The 17,523-nt window shown below is 33.8% G+C and overlaps 1 protein-coding gene across 4 annotated transcripts in view; it reads right to left on the bottom strand.

The window, feature by feature from the left end:
• Nucleotides 1-17,523, bottom strand: part of CSMD3 (CUB and Sushi multiple domains 3) — a 585,000-nt gene that overhangs the window by 115,632 nt on the left and 451,845 nt on the right. For all 4 annotated transcript variants that reach the window (XM_058018891.1, XM_058018902.1, XM_058018909.1 and 1 more), the window contains 2 exons: nucleotides 1,329-1,442; nucleotides 432-527 (listed from right to left, as the gene is read on the bottom strand). In XM_058018891.1, the coding sequence (XP_057874874.1) occupies nucleotides 432-527; nucleotides 1,329-1,442 (210 nt within the window). The remainder of the gene's footprint in view (nucleotides 1-431; nucleotides 528-1,328; nucleotides 1,443-17,523) is intronic.

Genomic DNA, 17,523 nt, shown 5'->3' with positions numbered 1-17,523 from the left:
ATTTCCCACTTGACCCATAAAAAGGCAAATAATGTAAACCAAGAAAAACATCTTAATAACAGTAAGATCATTTTTAATCCACAGGTAATAACATTTACAGCTATTCATATTTAAATTGGGAGATAAACCAGTTAGAGCATCCAGATGGATCTAACATTTGTCAATCAGATTAGCAAACAAAACCAGCAGTTTTGTGTAACTCTCTTCTTAAATTTGTAAGCCCTCTTATGTTTCTTAAGTATTTGATCTCAGCTTTTAAAATACAAATAAAAGAATAGTTTCAAAAATTTTTCAAAACATGTAGAAATAGTGACAATTTTCTATTGTTAAAAGGCTATTAGTTTCCTCTTCATTCTCAGTCTGTTCCTCTCTGATGATTTACAAACCATGATGAACAGAATAAATGTACACATTTCCCTAGGTTGTCTCACCTTGATAAACAAAATGAAATCCTTTAGCTGTTACTGGTCCAACTGAGGTAAATCTGACTGTGATCTGGTTCCCCGAGCTCAATGGAAGGGATTCGCCTACTCAAACAATGAAAATACAAAGTTATCACCGCCACTTTAAACCAAAGAAAACACCTGTCAACATCTTTGCAGATAGAATAATACTCTCCAAACCCTGTTCTGCTTCAGTAAACTCTGCAAGATATATGCAGTTTTAATATTTTTTGTTGACAGCATTATGTCATTCTAGGAAAGGGGAGTTAAAACTCATCTTAGTTACAAAGAATGTTTGTTGCCTTTTTCCTTTACCAAAACCAAACAAGCCCCCGCAAAAAAAAAAAAAAAACCCAAACCAATGAACCAATGACAAAAAAACCAACAACAAATACGCACACCACAACAGACTCCCCTCCAAAAAAAAAAAAAAAAAAAAAAAAAAACTAAAAAACCCCCACAGAAAACCTAAACCAAAATGGGAAAAAAACAAACAAAAAAACCCCCAGCCTCTTTAAATAGACTCAACATGTAACTAATCTATTTAATTTTACTTTGGTACAAATGTGCCTTGCTTTCCCTTTAGAATATGTACTACCTATTTCAGATAAAGCCATAAAGGCACAGAGTAAGAAGTCCTAAATATCCAAAATATTAGCTGAATATCAAAATTTTTTAAAAGGCAAAAAAAAAAAAAGGCATTTTTACTTCATTTCATTCATCAATGCAAAGATTTTGAAGTGTTTAGTTCAAAATGTGGATTTCATATATTTTCTTGAGATGAATTTAAGCAAATACGACAGTACTTTTTGTCTCTTTTTTTTTTACTATATTTTCCTTTAAAAAATTAAGTAACAATATACTGAGAGTTCTTCTAAATGATACCTGAATGAGATCCTGAGAGAGAGGATAACAAAGATGACTGAAGAGCTGGGCCATCATACACCTCAACAACATCATGGAGTGATGTCTGGAAAAACACAAACTGGCCAAAAACAACTGTCCAAATAGAAAGGAACAGAAGGAAGAGGCACCAGTAGCCAAGACAAAAAAACACAAACACATGGAATAGAATAAGAAAGGGGAAAAAAAAGAGAGAGAGAACAAAATATATATTAATGTATGGTTTTAAAAATAACTACATCACCTGTCCTGGTGCTGAATGTAGGTTATTTTTCACACCATTAAAAGTACAGTAAAAGGATGAAAGTACATCTAAAAGAGACAGTGAAGGTACAGAAGCCTTACAAATACATATAATCATTAAAGGATTCTAATAACTATGGAACAAAACAATTTTACTGCTATTGAATTATTTTCTACCTTCAAATTTTGTGCCCTCCACCACACATCTAAGTTCTCAGTGCAATTTCCTCCCTTATAATTCCAGGCATATTATTATAGACTGTGCTTTATGAATTCATTTTGGTGTAAACCTCTGTAACTTTTACTTACCTTGGAATGTTTCCCTTTTTTAAGAATAGTAACATTCCATATATCTTTGTTTTTGTGAAATAAATGAGCAACTGATTGAAAAGCAACAAACAATTTTAAGAATACATCTATTGAATCACAAAAATCTTTAATTTTAATGTCATTCTAGTAGAGCAACTCAATGCAAGGTTGCACAGCCCATTTGAATTAAAGATTTTTTCTCTTTCAGTACAATTAATCAGTGGGGAAAACAAACAAACAAACAAAAAAAAAAAAAACAAAGAAATTTTTGGGTTAGTTCTGACCCTAGTACCTAGAAAGTATTTATATCCAATACTATAAGCAGTAGAGGGGAAAATGACTTAGGAACTATGCATGTATAAAGGTGGAAGCAGCCAGATATTTTTATGTATTGGAACAACTAAAAATAAATTGAAACATTTCTTGTTCATTATTCCAATATGTTCCTACTAGGTTCTGGTTGTCTGTCAAAAGTTCTGCAGTACCTTCATTTGGTAGTTTTAGTTATAGAAGATGAAGCTCTCACCTCCATTTCTTTCAATTAATTATACACCCTTAAAGCTTTAAAAATTGTATATTAAAACTGAATTGTCTTCAAATTGTTGACCTTTCTTTGACTGATTTTTTTTTTAAAGGCAGTTTCATGTACCTTACTCATGATCTTAACATTTAATTGTTTCAGTTTTAAAAGCCTCTTTTTGAAGGAAAAGACTGAATGTTATATTTATAAAAATTTGGAACAAAAGTTTTTCTGAGACACTTCCAAAGATTCTTGTCCATATTTTAAGAGGAACTATAAGAGACATGCTGAATTATCTTCATAATTTCTCCTTCAATTTCCAGAAAATTAATCATTGATGTTTTTAATAGTTCTGCTTATTTTCAAAATAATATTTGTCTGGATTCAAGTCTTCTCTTGGTGTTGGTAAAGACAACAAACAAGCTTTTAATCCAGTTAATTTTTCTGCCATATTTTGACTTTTATCAAATCTTTTTTTCATACTCAGTGAATTTCATTTTGCCATTGAGACAAGAAAAGTTCCTTGTGACTTCCACTGCTATTTCCCATTTTGAATTAAGTTTCAAACTATGTATAGAAAATTCAGGCAAGTGCTGAGGCTCCTGTAACAAGTACACATAGCTGTTATCAAGAGCTGTATCCTGGGAAAACTGCAAAAATTGACTTGTTAAGCTATATTTTTATTTTAATGGGTTACAAAATACATAAATAAACTATTTATCCACAATTTTACCTTATATGAGTAAAATTCCAAGTCTTTTTATATGTTTTGTAAGTATTTCAATATTGGTTTTGCCTCTAGTTTTGTCCAGGGAACCCTTTGATCTAAAAGTATAACATTGAAGAAAGTGAACTAATACATGACCTAAAATCAGCCACTTTGGAATGAGAAAGGCCAACGTATAATTTTTGGCAACTTTTTTTTTTATTATCATTTGTGCATTTCCTAATAAAATACAAACATAAATATAAGAACATAACCGAAAGTTTTCCATTGACTTGAGATAAAATATAATTTAAAGAGATTTTAAGTGGCTGAGACATCAAAAGTGGCAAAGAGGAATTACTGCCAGACAGAGGTTAACATAGAAGAGCAGAGAGCTCAAGTAAGGGGTTTTGAGCCCTTTAGGAGCGATTTATATGAGTCAAGCTGCTTTCTCAAATTAAGCAGGAATATGCTGCAGCCACTAGGGAAGAAATAATCTAGATCCTTCTCCTTCCTTTCTGTGTGCCAGGATACTTTTTATTTATTAAACTGCAAAATATTGAAAGGTATAGTGACTGATACCTGACTAGTTGACATAACGTCGTGAGAAAGGAAATTCAGATTATTAGAAAAACACCGGTTCATTATTCCTGTGTTTTCTGGTGCTCATTATTGTCTACTTCATTTGGTAGTAGTTTCACTTGGTGTTCATTCTTTTATTTTCTAGTGTTTGAAAAGAAGTTTCTTAAAATTAAATAATAACCAGCATATTTGTAGCCAGTGCAAACCACCTTTTAAATTAGCAAATGCTGATAAAATATTATGTAAGTATTCAGTACAGTCTGCCTGTGGGAAACAAATAATTGAGAACTATTATCCAGTTCAAATAAAGATCAAATCACTTCAACTGAAGAATTTGGGTATGATTTTTTTCCCTAATGATGGATGGATAAGCATTCTCTGAATAATGACTTCATCATCTGCTATCCCCTGTCCACTGAAAATCACCTGTCCAAAGATGTTCTTTAGACTTTTGACATCTAAAGTTGAGCAAATTATTTCTGAATTTATGCTCATCTTGGCATTCAATGTTTTGTAGCAATGCTATTTAAAAATAAAATATAATTTTCCCTGTGTTTTGTGGTTTAATATTTTACTTACACATTTAGTTGCCTTTTATTTTACAAGATAAACAATGCAAGATTGTTCAAAAACTACTTTCTCTTGAAATTTTGATAGTTAATGATTTATGCATTTGTTAAAAAAATAAACAAAATACATTTTAAGGGTTTTTTTATGAAAATTCCAGGTAAATTCTACTGTTAATACAGCCAATAATTTAGGACAGTGAGGGAATCCATTAATTCAAATTATGTCAGCACAAGAAAGCTCCCTTTTAAAAAGGCAATAGCTAGATAAGCAGACTTTCCATGCCTCTAAATATTTAGAAGTTTCTGTGGCCTTCATCACTGTAACATCTGGACACTTTCAAAGAGTTTGGAAAGCATCAAAAAACAGATGGAATTGGCCAAAAATAGTTTGCTAGTTAAAAAATTAATCAAAGAAATTTTAGTTTCATCTTTAGAGTAAGAAATAAATATGTATAGAATTTACATCTGCCTGCTTAAAAAAATACGTATAAATGGTATAATTTAAATAGATTATGAACAGTATACTCAGTATAATTCCTAGCATAAAATTAGAAAATAACTGAGACTAGAAGCCTTTGCCAATGGTTTAGCACAGTCCTTTTGCAGACAGGATGACCAGATCGCTCTGGTCCATGTATAATCAGGTTTTGAACTTATATGGGGGTGGAGAACCCACAACCTCTTTGAGCAACCTGACCCAGCATCCTGCCTCCCTTACAGTTTTTATCCCTTGCCTTGCCTTGCCTTGACTTGCCTTTCTTCCCCTTGGGTGAACATTTAAAACTCTACTTTAAATCATCTTGATCATCTCTGATATTTGCAGAAGGTGACCAGGACTATTTGCTCTATCACCTTTGCAAGTAGAGAGGGGAGATCAACTGGATTTCAGTTCCCTCAATCCTTCTCATTGCTGTTCCTGAAGATAGGAATGTTTTTGTCTTTTTCCAGCCCTTGGGAACCTCCCTCAGCATCACAACCTGCCAAGGGTAACTGACTCCCATGCACCCATCATGTCCCATGGGTTTGCCCAGTTTGTCTAAGTGCTCCTAGTCATCCTCTAAGTCATCCTTACTCTAGACTTTTCTGCTGGTCTCAGGGTTCCAGGATTGTTCAAGATTGGTTTACTGTAAAGACTGTAGTTAAGAAGAAATTTATTAATTCGTGTTTCTCTGAATTTATTTTTCTTCAGCGACTTCACCCCAGATTCAATTCTACATGGATTTTGACTTTTCTAACCTCATCTTTTCAGTGTAGTTCAACTGTTTGTATTCCTCCTCGAACATCTGACCTTGCTTCAACCCCTTGAATTTTTCTTTTTTTTAATGTTCAAGTTTTATCAGCAGCTCCTTGCTCATCTGTGCAGTGTCTTTGCTACCTTTGTTTTATCATTGGCATGGACCATTACTTTCTTGAAGTAGTGATCCCTGAAAATTAAATTTACTTCCTGGGATTCTCATCTGTCCAGGGCCATGTACAATCAGATGTTCCAAAAGAGACCCCTGAATTATTCACATTTCTGACTGTATTGGGTCTGACTGAGATAGAGTTCATTTTTCTTTAGCAGCCCTCACAGAGTTGTGCTTTGCATGGGTAGCTGGAAAGGTGTTGATAACACACCAGCGTTAACAAGGGCTGGGAGTGGGCAAGGTCCTGGGGGAGGGCACAGAACCAGGACACCTGACTCAAATTAGCCAAAGAGATATTACATACTGTGGGATGGCAGCACAGATATAAAAGCTAAGGGAGAGTGGAGGAATGAGGGGTCTTTTTTATCCTACAATGTTTGCCTACTGCAGCAAATGCTATGGGTGCTGAGGCCCTGGGAAGTGTCTGAGCATTGCTCTTTGATGGGAACTAGGGATTAACTGTTCCCTATGCACAGACAAGGTTTCACTTGACTTTTTTTCGTTTAAACCTTCTAGTTGTTTTCCATCTTACTCTCTCTCCCTTGGTTTGCTGAGAAGGGGATTAACAGAGCGGCTTGGTGAGACCTGATATCCAGCCAAGGTCAACCCACAACACTGACCCAGGAAAGAGTTAATCCTAACTCAAAATTCAAACATGTAGCATGTAATTGTCATTAATGCTAGTACTGATCAAGTAGTATTTACTTGAAAAAAGATATTTATTTTATATATTATGCCAACTATTGGATATAAAGAAATACTCTTTAAAACTTACATCGATAACAATAGAATAAGATGATAATTCTTCACCCTGAATTTTCCCTTCTTAGGGATATTTTGTGTGCCTAATGATTTACTGAACTCAGTAAGCTTTAGTGTAAAATCAAGTCCACTACTGTTGTAATTCACTTGCCTTTAAAAAAACACCAGAAGGACTAACATGGTTTAAGCACTGCTATTACAGAAATTGAAATGTGCTATTCGTATGTGCCCTGCTGGTGAGACTTTAAAGGCTGAATCAGCATTTATAATGATAGGTCTTAGAAACTGAGCAAGGAAATATGAAAATCAGCCCTATTAACTGTAACAGAACCCAAATTACCTTTATAGTTCTTTTGTCTCCAATTAGAATCTATTTCAGTCTGGAAAAGACATATATGGGCTATATCATGGTCCTTATTTTCTCCCGTAACTTCACTGTTTCTCTAGCACCAAATCAGTTGAAAGAACTGAGCAAAATCCCAACAAACAAAAGACCCAGAGAAGTCAACTTATTTTTTCAGAATGAGAATTTAAAATTGTGCTTTAAAATGGTATTTTAGATCATGTCCTCTAATATATTTGAAAGAGGTTTCTTCTAACTGTGAATGAAAAATTAAGGTATTCAGATGTTTACTGCTTGTGGTATAAAAAAAAGATCTAATTTTAGAGCTAGAGGTCTTTCTCAGAATTTGAAGTTACTCTGTAATAGTTAACTTTTCATAGTTTAAAACAAATTTCTGTAGTCTGTCTAAATAATATTTCCAAAGGAGAGTTTTGTTCACAACCTGAACAAATAAAATATAAAAATTTTATTTCACAGTGGAAAAAACCCCATAAAAATCTGTTTCTATGTCGTGTCCACTGATGATATGCTCTCTTTGCTTATGATTTAGCTTAATTTTTTTTTCTTGTGAGCTCCTTTGAAGAAATTACAATACCATATTTAATTCTTTTTTGGGAAAGAAAATAAAAAAGAGGAAGAAGTCCACATTTTTGAGAAATTTCTTTAAAAAAGAGACAAATCTCTCACTAGAGAAATAGTATCTATGGTGATTAAGGATAAAAAGTGTGCACTAAGAAAGAAGAAATGCAAATTTCTCATGCATCTTAACTCCCTAGTCTGGAAATCCCATTCACTGTGTTAACTGGTGGTTCATGGTCAGTCAGCCAAATGATAAATGACAATGGAGAAAATCTATGCTTTAAATAAACAGGATTCAGGCATAACTCCAGGAATCAGGAAACTATTGTGTGATGTTTTCTCTCAATGAAAGAGACTCAGCAAGTCCTTAGGGTTGACCATGTCAAATGATCAACTGATAGGAAAAACCTTGTGCCATTCTCAGAATTCCTCACAAAATAGACACCTGCATTAAGATTTGACTACCCTAGTATGATGACAAACACTTTCAACCCATTTTCATTGCAGAAGTTACAGATTTTTTAAATTTTTTTAGGAAGAGGAGGGGAGGAAAGAGTGAGGTTTTTCTTGTTTTGTTTTGGGCTTTTTTTTTTTTTGTAAGAATTTGGACATTATTTGAATTTTTCACTTCTACAATTTTCTTTGCATGTCACTTTCAAGACATCTCAAACCAGCTATGGAGTAGTCTTGAAAAAAAAATAAATGCATAAATTAATATCACAATCTAGAAATATTTTAAAGTTAAGGTGCATACATTATTTTACATGAAGTAGCTCTGCAAGCCAAGACTTTTGTATAACATAGCTTAATCATGGAAATTATATATAATAAAGTCAGAGATGATCTGGTACAAATCATCCCTTTGCTGTTTTAATATATGACAAAAGCAGAAAAATTACTTTTACTACAATGTTTAAAAAGTCAGTATACCTTCTGTTGCAATGTATATCTGCCCCTCCTACAGGAACATAGCCTTTCTCTTTAAATGGCTCCTTTCATTTAAGTGTTTAGTTTTGTAACAAACAGGAGATAAGGAAAAAATTATTAATTTTTCCTTTGTATTTATGATGAATCAGCAATACACTGTGATTCATTGAATTAGAAATACAAATGACAAACTGACTCAGCATTTTAAAAGTAACATATTCATGTAGACACCAACTACACAGATATTTGCACCCTTCTGCTGAGAAAAATGTCCAGTAAAGCTGCAAGATAATTTGAGTGTTTGTTGGGCTTTTTGTGGAAAAGCAGTTCAATAATCTCTGAGAAGGTTTTTGGAGGAAAAGATTGAAAGATGACACCCTAAAGAGAGGATCTTACAGAACTCATGGATAGGAGTACTGCTCTCAGTAAGGAAACCTAAACGGATTTTGACCAGCTCACATGAAAGAATTAGAAGATTTGATCTTTTGCTGTTCAGTGTAATACTTCAGTTTGACATAACACTGACTATGTCTGAGTTAGCACCATTACTGTAATTTCTAAATGAAAATAGTATCAGAGGTCTCAATTTTAAAGAATGTTTCTCCCCTGACATTTCCAAACATTTTATTGTCTGCCATTTACTGCTCATACATTCAATCTAGTCTGTGTCTGTAACAGTGATCTTTAGGGATATCAGTTCCATTTCTCTGTTATGGTTGACACTTCTTATCATATGCTGCAACAGGAAAATTATTAATTGTTTGTGAATACAAAGTAGAGTTTCTGCTAATAGTATCATGTTGTGTAAAACCTGATTAATTTCAAAACAACAGAATAAAGCAGTTGTCTAGTGCTCCTGCCCTTGGAAGAAGTAAAAATTAATTCCACCTGTATGAGCCTCTTGGGTGCACTACAGACTAGATGCCAAAATAAGGCTAGAGAGGGGTTTATGTGTAAACCATTGAAAGGGATATTCTTAGTGGCATGAGTTAAGGACAGAGAGGTGCTGAGTAACTGAGCAATGAAACTAAATGGACTTGATATATTAATGTTACTAAACATAGTCAGATATAAAATAAAGAGAATAATTATATAACTGAAAAATTGCTAAAGCTGCCAAAAGGAACCCTCCCTCCCTCACACACACACACACACACATATATATATATATACACATTTTCTATAGCAAATGAACTGTAGATAAGCTATAATAGAAACTTTACACAAGTCTCCCAGTGTAAAGAAGCATGACCATACAAGACAAACCTACAAAAGTCCTCAAAAATAACAAAATTCTATTTCAACATCATATGTATAGCACAAATTTACTGTTATTAGCAAATTATTATGAGTGATTAACATAAAAGTCATGGAGGTTTTCCAAACCCCACAAAGATGTGCCAGTTAACTGTACTTGAAAAGGGTGAATTAATTGAAATATATACTAGTTCTTCTCAATGTTTGTGATTTACAATACTGTCTCATCCTTAATCTCTGTGGAGACTCTCCCTAAAGTCTCCACAGAGATTAAGCCTTTACTGAATTATCTGCTTTTCATCAAGAATTATTGGTGTTCCTTTGGTAGTCTCAGCTGGAGATGGCAAATGTAATCCTACATTTCCTGGCATGATATCCAGATCATTAGGGAGGAAAAGGCAGAATAAATGAGTCTCTCTGCAAACGAGAAAGAGGTAAGGAAGGACAGGAAAGAGTTCTGGTTCTTAAAGCTCACATGTGCCCTTTTCCTCCACAGATGAAGGTGAAGAAAACAGCTGTTCCATTCTGTTATCTCAAAAAACCAGAGCCCATAGGTCTAGACTGAGCTGCAAGCCATCCTCTGCTGTTCTTCCTTTGTTTCAATTCTACAAAGGAAATGTTGAACAGAAATATGATTTGTCCTCTCTCCTCTTATAGTATTCCTGCATTCTCAGACTCAGAGAGGAAGAAGGAGATGGGATCTGCTGATTTCTCATGTTTGAGAAAAGGAAATATGTATCTGAATGTATAAAAAGATAATAAGAATAAATTTGGAGACAGAAGATGGGGCAGTTATTAACACTAGAAGCTCAGCTTGAGGAGTGATGCTATACTGCACAGAAAAAACCTTACATGCATATTTCCCCACAAATGAGCACAATTCCACATAAAATATGAGATTTAAGACTTTTCCTGGAGCTGGAAGAGGACTGAACTCTCCTAATCAACACATTTCCCGCTTTCTTCTGAAATCAGCAGAGCTTGTTACACTAAATAAACTATCATTCTCCTCTGGCTTCAAACCTCTGCCTCCCTCTCTTCTTCCATTCTGCAACTCTCATCCCTCTATCCTGGCCTGAATCATGCATACATGTAAAGCTCTTTCAGGATCTGCAACAACACAATAGTAGAGGGAAAACAGTTATATAATGTTATTTGATATTATTAGAGTATATTACTTGCAATAATTTTAAAATTCCTATTATGTACATCTGCTATCACAGAAACCTGAAGGAAGCATCAAATCACAAAAACTTTCTTTTCTCTATATTGATTTGTTTTGATTTTATTCAACTGAAATTCAAACACCTATTGTTATAATTTGTTTAAAAAGGTAGCATAGATTTATTTATCCCTGTGGACAAAAAAAAAATTATCTTATAATTTTAACTCCTTTAATACTCTTCAGATTTATTATTTTATATCTGAGATGCTGAATTTATCTCATTTTCTTACCTACTTAAAAAGCAGATGGTTTTTTACGCCTTATTATTCAGTATTTTTGCTGAGTGGAAGGAAATGTAACACCACATTTAAAAAGGCCTCTGTTCCTGTGTGTTCTGGTTTCAGCCAGGACAGGGTTACATTTTGCAGTAGCCAGGAGGGGCATGGCCAGGACAGGAGGATTTTCTTTACACCTCATGTGACTGTCAGGGGATGGGGGAAGGAAGGCTCCTTTAGAAGAAGCGGTTCCTTCAGATCCTGCAAGCCTGGCAGGGAGCGCCATCTGGTACTGTCTGTTTTCATCTGGCTTCTTTTCCATGTGAATTGCTTCTTTTCTTATGCCCTCTGTCATTAATACTGTTTCTGTTACTGATCTTATTCTTATCTCATTGCTGTTTACAGTAAATTGTTCTTATCTCAAACCATGATCTTTTGAGCCTCCAGTTCTTATCTCCAGCCACTCACAAGAGGGAAGGGGGATGGGGTAGCAAGTGGCCTTATGGTTTTAGTGAGAGCACTAAATTGGAGTAAATTTCCCAAATCACAGACACTGCGAAACTTGCTTGACCTACTATTTTCTTTTTTTTTTTTTTTGAAAGAATGTAATTCTCAATGTCTTGCATGAAAAATATACCTCTCATATGTTGCCAATGTCATTTCTAAACTAGGGAAAGAAGATCGAAGTGATAATGCAATTGAAGTAAAAAAGTTTGACAAAAAAAATACAGCTGGCCCTAGGCAGTAATTATATTTTGTTTAATAGACTGAGAGTGAGTTAACAGACCTGGAGCACTGCCTAGAGTGAGAATTAGAAATTTAATTTGAATAAAAGCTGCATAGAGAAAGCCTACTAATAAATAAGGCAATATATTTTTTGATATAAAAGTACACTAGTTTCAAAGCATCCTAGTGAAACGCTTCAATGAACATGTGCAGACATTTTCCTACATTATGTCAGTCCTATATATAGTCTTTCTTAAAAACTAAACTAGGTCTTTGGTCACTAGTAATGTTTTTTAATTAGGTATTTTTGTGGTATATAACACAACACATTTTAAATCTTTGATAATGCCTAACAGATGCATCAGTGATTAATGCTATAAACTTAAATAAAAGCAGAAGAATGAGAGAAGTAGGTTTCACATCTACTTTGCACAGGCTGTGTTTTCTGAGATTATTTTACCAAGGCAGTAGTCAAAGCTGCAGACCTAGCTGGTGATTTGAAAGAAACTGTTTTGTACAGTTTAAACTTGTGGCTTCAAATCTACTCTGAGTGGAAGAGCAAGGGAGACAAAATTATGTGTTCACTTCTCTGACAGTACAATAGTAGTGAGAAAAAAAAAAAAAAAGAAAGTATAATTAATGATATTATTTTTCTTCTTCTAAATAAAACACTGTTATGATGTGCAAGTACTCGGGATTCTCTGAAAGGAACAAGGCAATTAGATGGAATGCTTTTCACTTAGGCCCAGTAATTGTAACCCAAAGAGTTTTTTACTTGAATCTCTTACAAAATAGTGTATGAACAGGAAAAGAATCCAAGACTGTAGAGCTAACAACTAGTGACATGTACTTTATTGTGAAGAAGGTACTACTCAGATAATAATATTCTGATACCAGTTGAGCACGTTGCATGATCCATCACTTCATTGGCCAATTTAATTGAGAAAAATGAGTGGAAGAGTTTAGACTGCAGACAGTAAGTTGGAGGCCATCGCCCTGCTGCTACAAAAGTGTTCTGAACCACAGAAATGTGAAGATCTCGGTAATCTTGAACATGGACAGCATCTTCCAATCTTGCTTCATTGTGTTCTTACACAATTGCTTCCATGTTTTGAGAAAACAAACCACAATAGCACTTTCATAGCATCTGACTGTCTAAGTATGATCTTCTGAAAAGAAAAAACTGGTAGAGGTAAAACATCTGAATTTTGTTAATTGCTATTTTTTCTATTACAGTCTCTGAACTGAAGGAGAAAAGAAACACCTGCAAATTTTTGTTGCTTTTCTGTAGATCTTAACAGTAGCCTGTATATAACAGAAGGGATACCCAAAGAGACAAAAGATGTAGAAAAATTGGTTTTGTTGATGACTTTTGTGATGGCAATAACAAAATCATTCATGAAACTATTATCTATATAAACACAAATTACATGAAGTTCAAACAAATTGTATCTTTCAAAACCCCTCATTATAGTTTTGGGCAGAAGTGACTTTTTAATATAAGAAAATGATAAAAAATAAATGTAGCAAGGGACCATGAAATGGGCTAATGAGGTATTTTTAAGTAAGGTGCCCAAATTTGTAGACTGGTTTTCCTTTGATAAATTTGTTTTTAAGTCTCTCTCTAATACTTCGGGAGACTAACCTCTTAAGTAATATAAATAATAGAAAGAATAAACAATTTAAACTCTGGAGTAACAATAGTAATAATAAGAAGAATACTATAATAGAACACTATTATTCCAAAATAAAAAAGAATTTTATTAAGAGATTTAATTCAAACCATACTATTAATTATGTAATAAGGGTTCTAAATTTAATGGCAAAGTCACTTTGAAAAAGCTCTGTTTCTTCAGTCACCTCTCAGCTAATTTAGAGCTACTAATTAAAAGTACAACAGCTCAACAGCTTTCTACATAAAATAATTATCTTTTATCATCCTACTAGTAAATGTTAATTTTTAGATCAGATGATTAATCTCTTCATTCATCTGAAACAAATTATCATTTCAGTTTACTGAGTCATATGGATGAAATTAATATTTGAGTAATTATTTTTCTTTTCATTTGTAGGCAAACCCGAAAGAACTCCCAGTGGAATACAAACAAAAAACCTAAAAAACCAAACCAAACCAAAACAAAACAAAGCGAGAATACATTGAGATAATCCTTCATAGTCAAAATCATCAAAAATTATATAAAGGAAACCTGTGAAAGGAAAAAGTTAAAATGTTCCATCCATTTGATGGCAGTAAATACGAGAAGCAGGACTTCATCAGAATGATCCTTATAGTAAATAGAACCACTCATCAGTCGCCAGTCTGGCAACAGATGTGTTGCCAGTCTGCCTGAGTCTATAACTGAAATGTGAAGTCAAAATCTAGGGAGGGTTTCAAGACCTAAATGAGAAACTTTTTTGTTTTTGGAGAAAACAAATCTTGCATAACAATCAGTTTGTCATTTCAAGATCTACAGTCCTTTATAGAAAATGGGAATGGGAGAAAGGATGCTGAGAACAGGAGGAACAGATGACTTGAAGAAACAAAAGTTTGACTTGGTGATTCAATAATAAGAAACATTACAAAACACAGGCTTTTTAGAAGCCTTTTTCTTATTGCCTATTATTACTTCTAAACTGCGCAAGTGGGTGTTTACTATGACATGTATTTTTAAATGATAGGACTCTCCAGGCCTCAAGTATTGAAGCAAAAGCAAAGTATTCCAACCAAAGTTACACTTAATACACACACTGTTAGAGTGGAACTTGAAGTGTGATAGTCACAATAAGAGAACCACATTGCTCTGACATCATCCCAAACATTTACAAGACCTGGACAGATGTGATACAGGTGCTTTATCAGACCAGTGTTCTTGCATGGTCTCACCCCACGCAAGTAACAAAGTTGACGTTTTCCTTTTTCTTCTCATGCAACTCTTATATAATCCGTTTGAGGAGGGCAAGTCTTATTGCCCAAGTGTTGGTTTCAGGGAGGCTTTACCCTTTCACAAAATATAGGTATATGTACATGTATATGCATCCAAATATATATATTTATATATATATGTACATACCACTTTTCCTACTCTTCCCATTCCTTCTTTTGCTATTCATCCCTTGTAATCATCAAACTATATGTTTCTCCTCCAGTTTCCTGCCTTATTGACATGCCCCAGGTTCTACCTCTCAGAAACAATAGGGCTGCCATCCTTCGGTTGATTCCATGATGGCCTCCAAAACCAGAAATTCAACACTTTCATTAAGTAACAACTCAAAGTAATTTTGTCTCACCAAATAGCCGTGTTTTGACAGTCTTTCAATGACTTCCCAAAATGCAATTAATGTTATAAACTTCTATAAAGAGATGGGATCACTTTTTGCCTCAAAATATGTGCAACTGCCAACTTCCAAATTTGTTTATTTCCCTCTTTGAGAATTTATTCACATTTTCTTGAAATTCACTCATTATCAGAGCAGATGCAATTCATCTCTATCTAAAATTCAACTAGAAAATTTCCTATAAAATTACTATAAATAAACAACTGGATACAAACAGCAAGTGGCTAACACCCCCCTCCCCTGTTTTCAGTAAAACATGTTGTTCAGAGATTCGTTTTCTAAGTAAGTGGAATAATCAGCCAGTTCTGCAGTCAGGAATACATACTGAAGAAATGCAAAGCAAAATATAGTGGGGACCGCAAAGACCTTTTTATTTGTTTTCTAAACAAAGGAAATTAAATAGAAATCACTGAGAGAAATCCAGTATCTTTGAAATTTGCATCTGTGTACCCAGTGGTGAGTACAAATATTTGAGTCAATAAAGGTAATCTTACTTGAGAGAGAATTGGCTTATATCCAAAGGAATATAATGAAGAGGAAAAGTAAGAAATATGGATTAAAAGTATGTAAACAGGGCCTAACAGTTAACCATTTTATAAGCAGAAGGTGTTTTGTAAAAGAAATTTTTGCAGTTCCTTGATCCTAATGAACTCCTTCCCTGAAATACATCAGAATATTTCAGGGTGGAAACTTGGCCATGGACACACTAACTTTTCATGTATCTCTTTCCAAGTCTCTCTGTCTTTTACTGCCAACAAGTGAAAAATGTATCAGGGAGGAGGCATTTCTGCAGTCGTTCTCTTAGGATGATTTTCCTACTGATTTTTGGAGCTACAAGATAGGAAAATGCAGTGGAGGGGGAGAAACATAGCAAAAACCCCCAAACTGCTAAAACCAAAGAACCACAAAACCCAAGAGAAAGAAAGGCCTGGTCCCTACAACTGCCCAGGCTGGAAGACTGAGAAAGCAGCTGTTTTACTCATGAAAAGATTAACAGTAAAAATTATGCCTTCATTATTAATATAACTTTATTATAAGATGTCCTAACAAACGGAGATTCAAGATTTTGCTATTGTCCTTCCAAAGTACTGAAATCTTGTCCCAAGAAGTAAACCAAATAGAAAACAGAATTGTTTCAGAATATATGTCACCATTCAGTCTCCTCCTTGGGACAGTAACATGTGTTTAAAAGCTTTAAGCAATGATTGTAATGTAGTCTTTCATCCAATATTTGGAATAACCAGAAATCCAGACTAATTTCAGCTATTTTAATAACAGCCTTTTCTGAACAAGATTTGATGATTACATATTTTGAGCAGCTGGAGTCATAGTGCTTAGAAGATTAGGAAAAAAAAAAAACAAACAAGAAAAAGTCTTAAGAAATCTTGCATCAATTCAATCACATTACGGTGAAATTATTTTACTTATTTGGGAGCTGTGAATTTCTTTGAAGACCATAGATGTGGTCTTATTGGACTTTGGGTTTAGGGCATTAAAAAGGCAGCTCTACTGGTGCCATATGTTTATAGTCAAACCCAATAGCTTAAGCTATTTTGTTGTCTGTATTTAATTGGTCATTATTATGTTCAAACACATCATTAATATTTGAGCCAAAACTAATCATTTTAATTGAAAAAATCTAAAAACAGCACTGAAAAAAGTGACTTCAGATCATATAAATCAACTAAATTCTTTAAATTTCACTTCAAAAATACATTGAATAGTTTGAGGTCCTTTAAATGTCACCCTATGGTGATTTTTTTATTGGCATCTGCTCACTTGGCAAGCATGTTAAGCACTGAACCAATGAATGAAGTACTCCCCAGCTGTGAGTTTGAGTGCATAACATCATCTAGTTCTTCCTCTCAGAACCTAGGAGATTCATAGTTCAGTGGAAAGTGATGCAAAATGACCTTCTGGTACATCTGTAATTTATATTGTTAGCATCTCAATGATGCAACTTTGTCCTTGAATTAGAAAATCAAACCAGAAGTTAATAGTTATACACCTAATGCTCACCTCTCTTCTTAAAAAAAATCTTAGGCTGCAAGCTCCAGCTATTCTTTGGAAAGCCTGTAGCACAGTAATCCATGTATACTTGAAATTATAACAAAAATACATATTCACTATCTATCAGGTATATCTGATAGATAATATTTTACCATTGGACTATTCCTATATAAAAAAAAAATAGTCAGTATTATTGTTCTGTTTTTAAATACAATGAAAAATAAAAATATTTGGCACAACCTTGTTAAAACTAGCAAAATATTCTTCAAAAGAATAAATTCTTTCATTAAAGGATAAATAATTTCACAGTTCTTATATTTAATTTAAATACTTGTGCTATAACTATTTTTATACCAAATTATGAAAATATTCATGTTTTAAATGGCAGTTTTAGGTACATATATTGTCTATTCTAGAGAAGAGAATACCTAATACTCACTAAAGTTCCTCCCAAAAACTCAC

Source organism: Melospiza georgiana, chromosome 1 (assembly GCF_028018845.1).
Source record: "Melospiza georgiana isolate bMelGeo1 chromosome 1, bMelGeo1.pri, whole genome shotgun sequence".
In the NCBI taxonomy this organism is placed as follows: Eukaryota; Metazoa; Chordata; class Aves; order Passeriformes; family Passerellidae; genus Melospiza; species Melospiza georgiana.
This window is presented reverse-complemented; position numbering and strand designations above follow the sequence as displayed.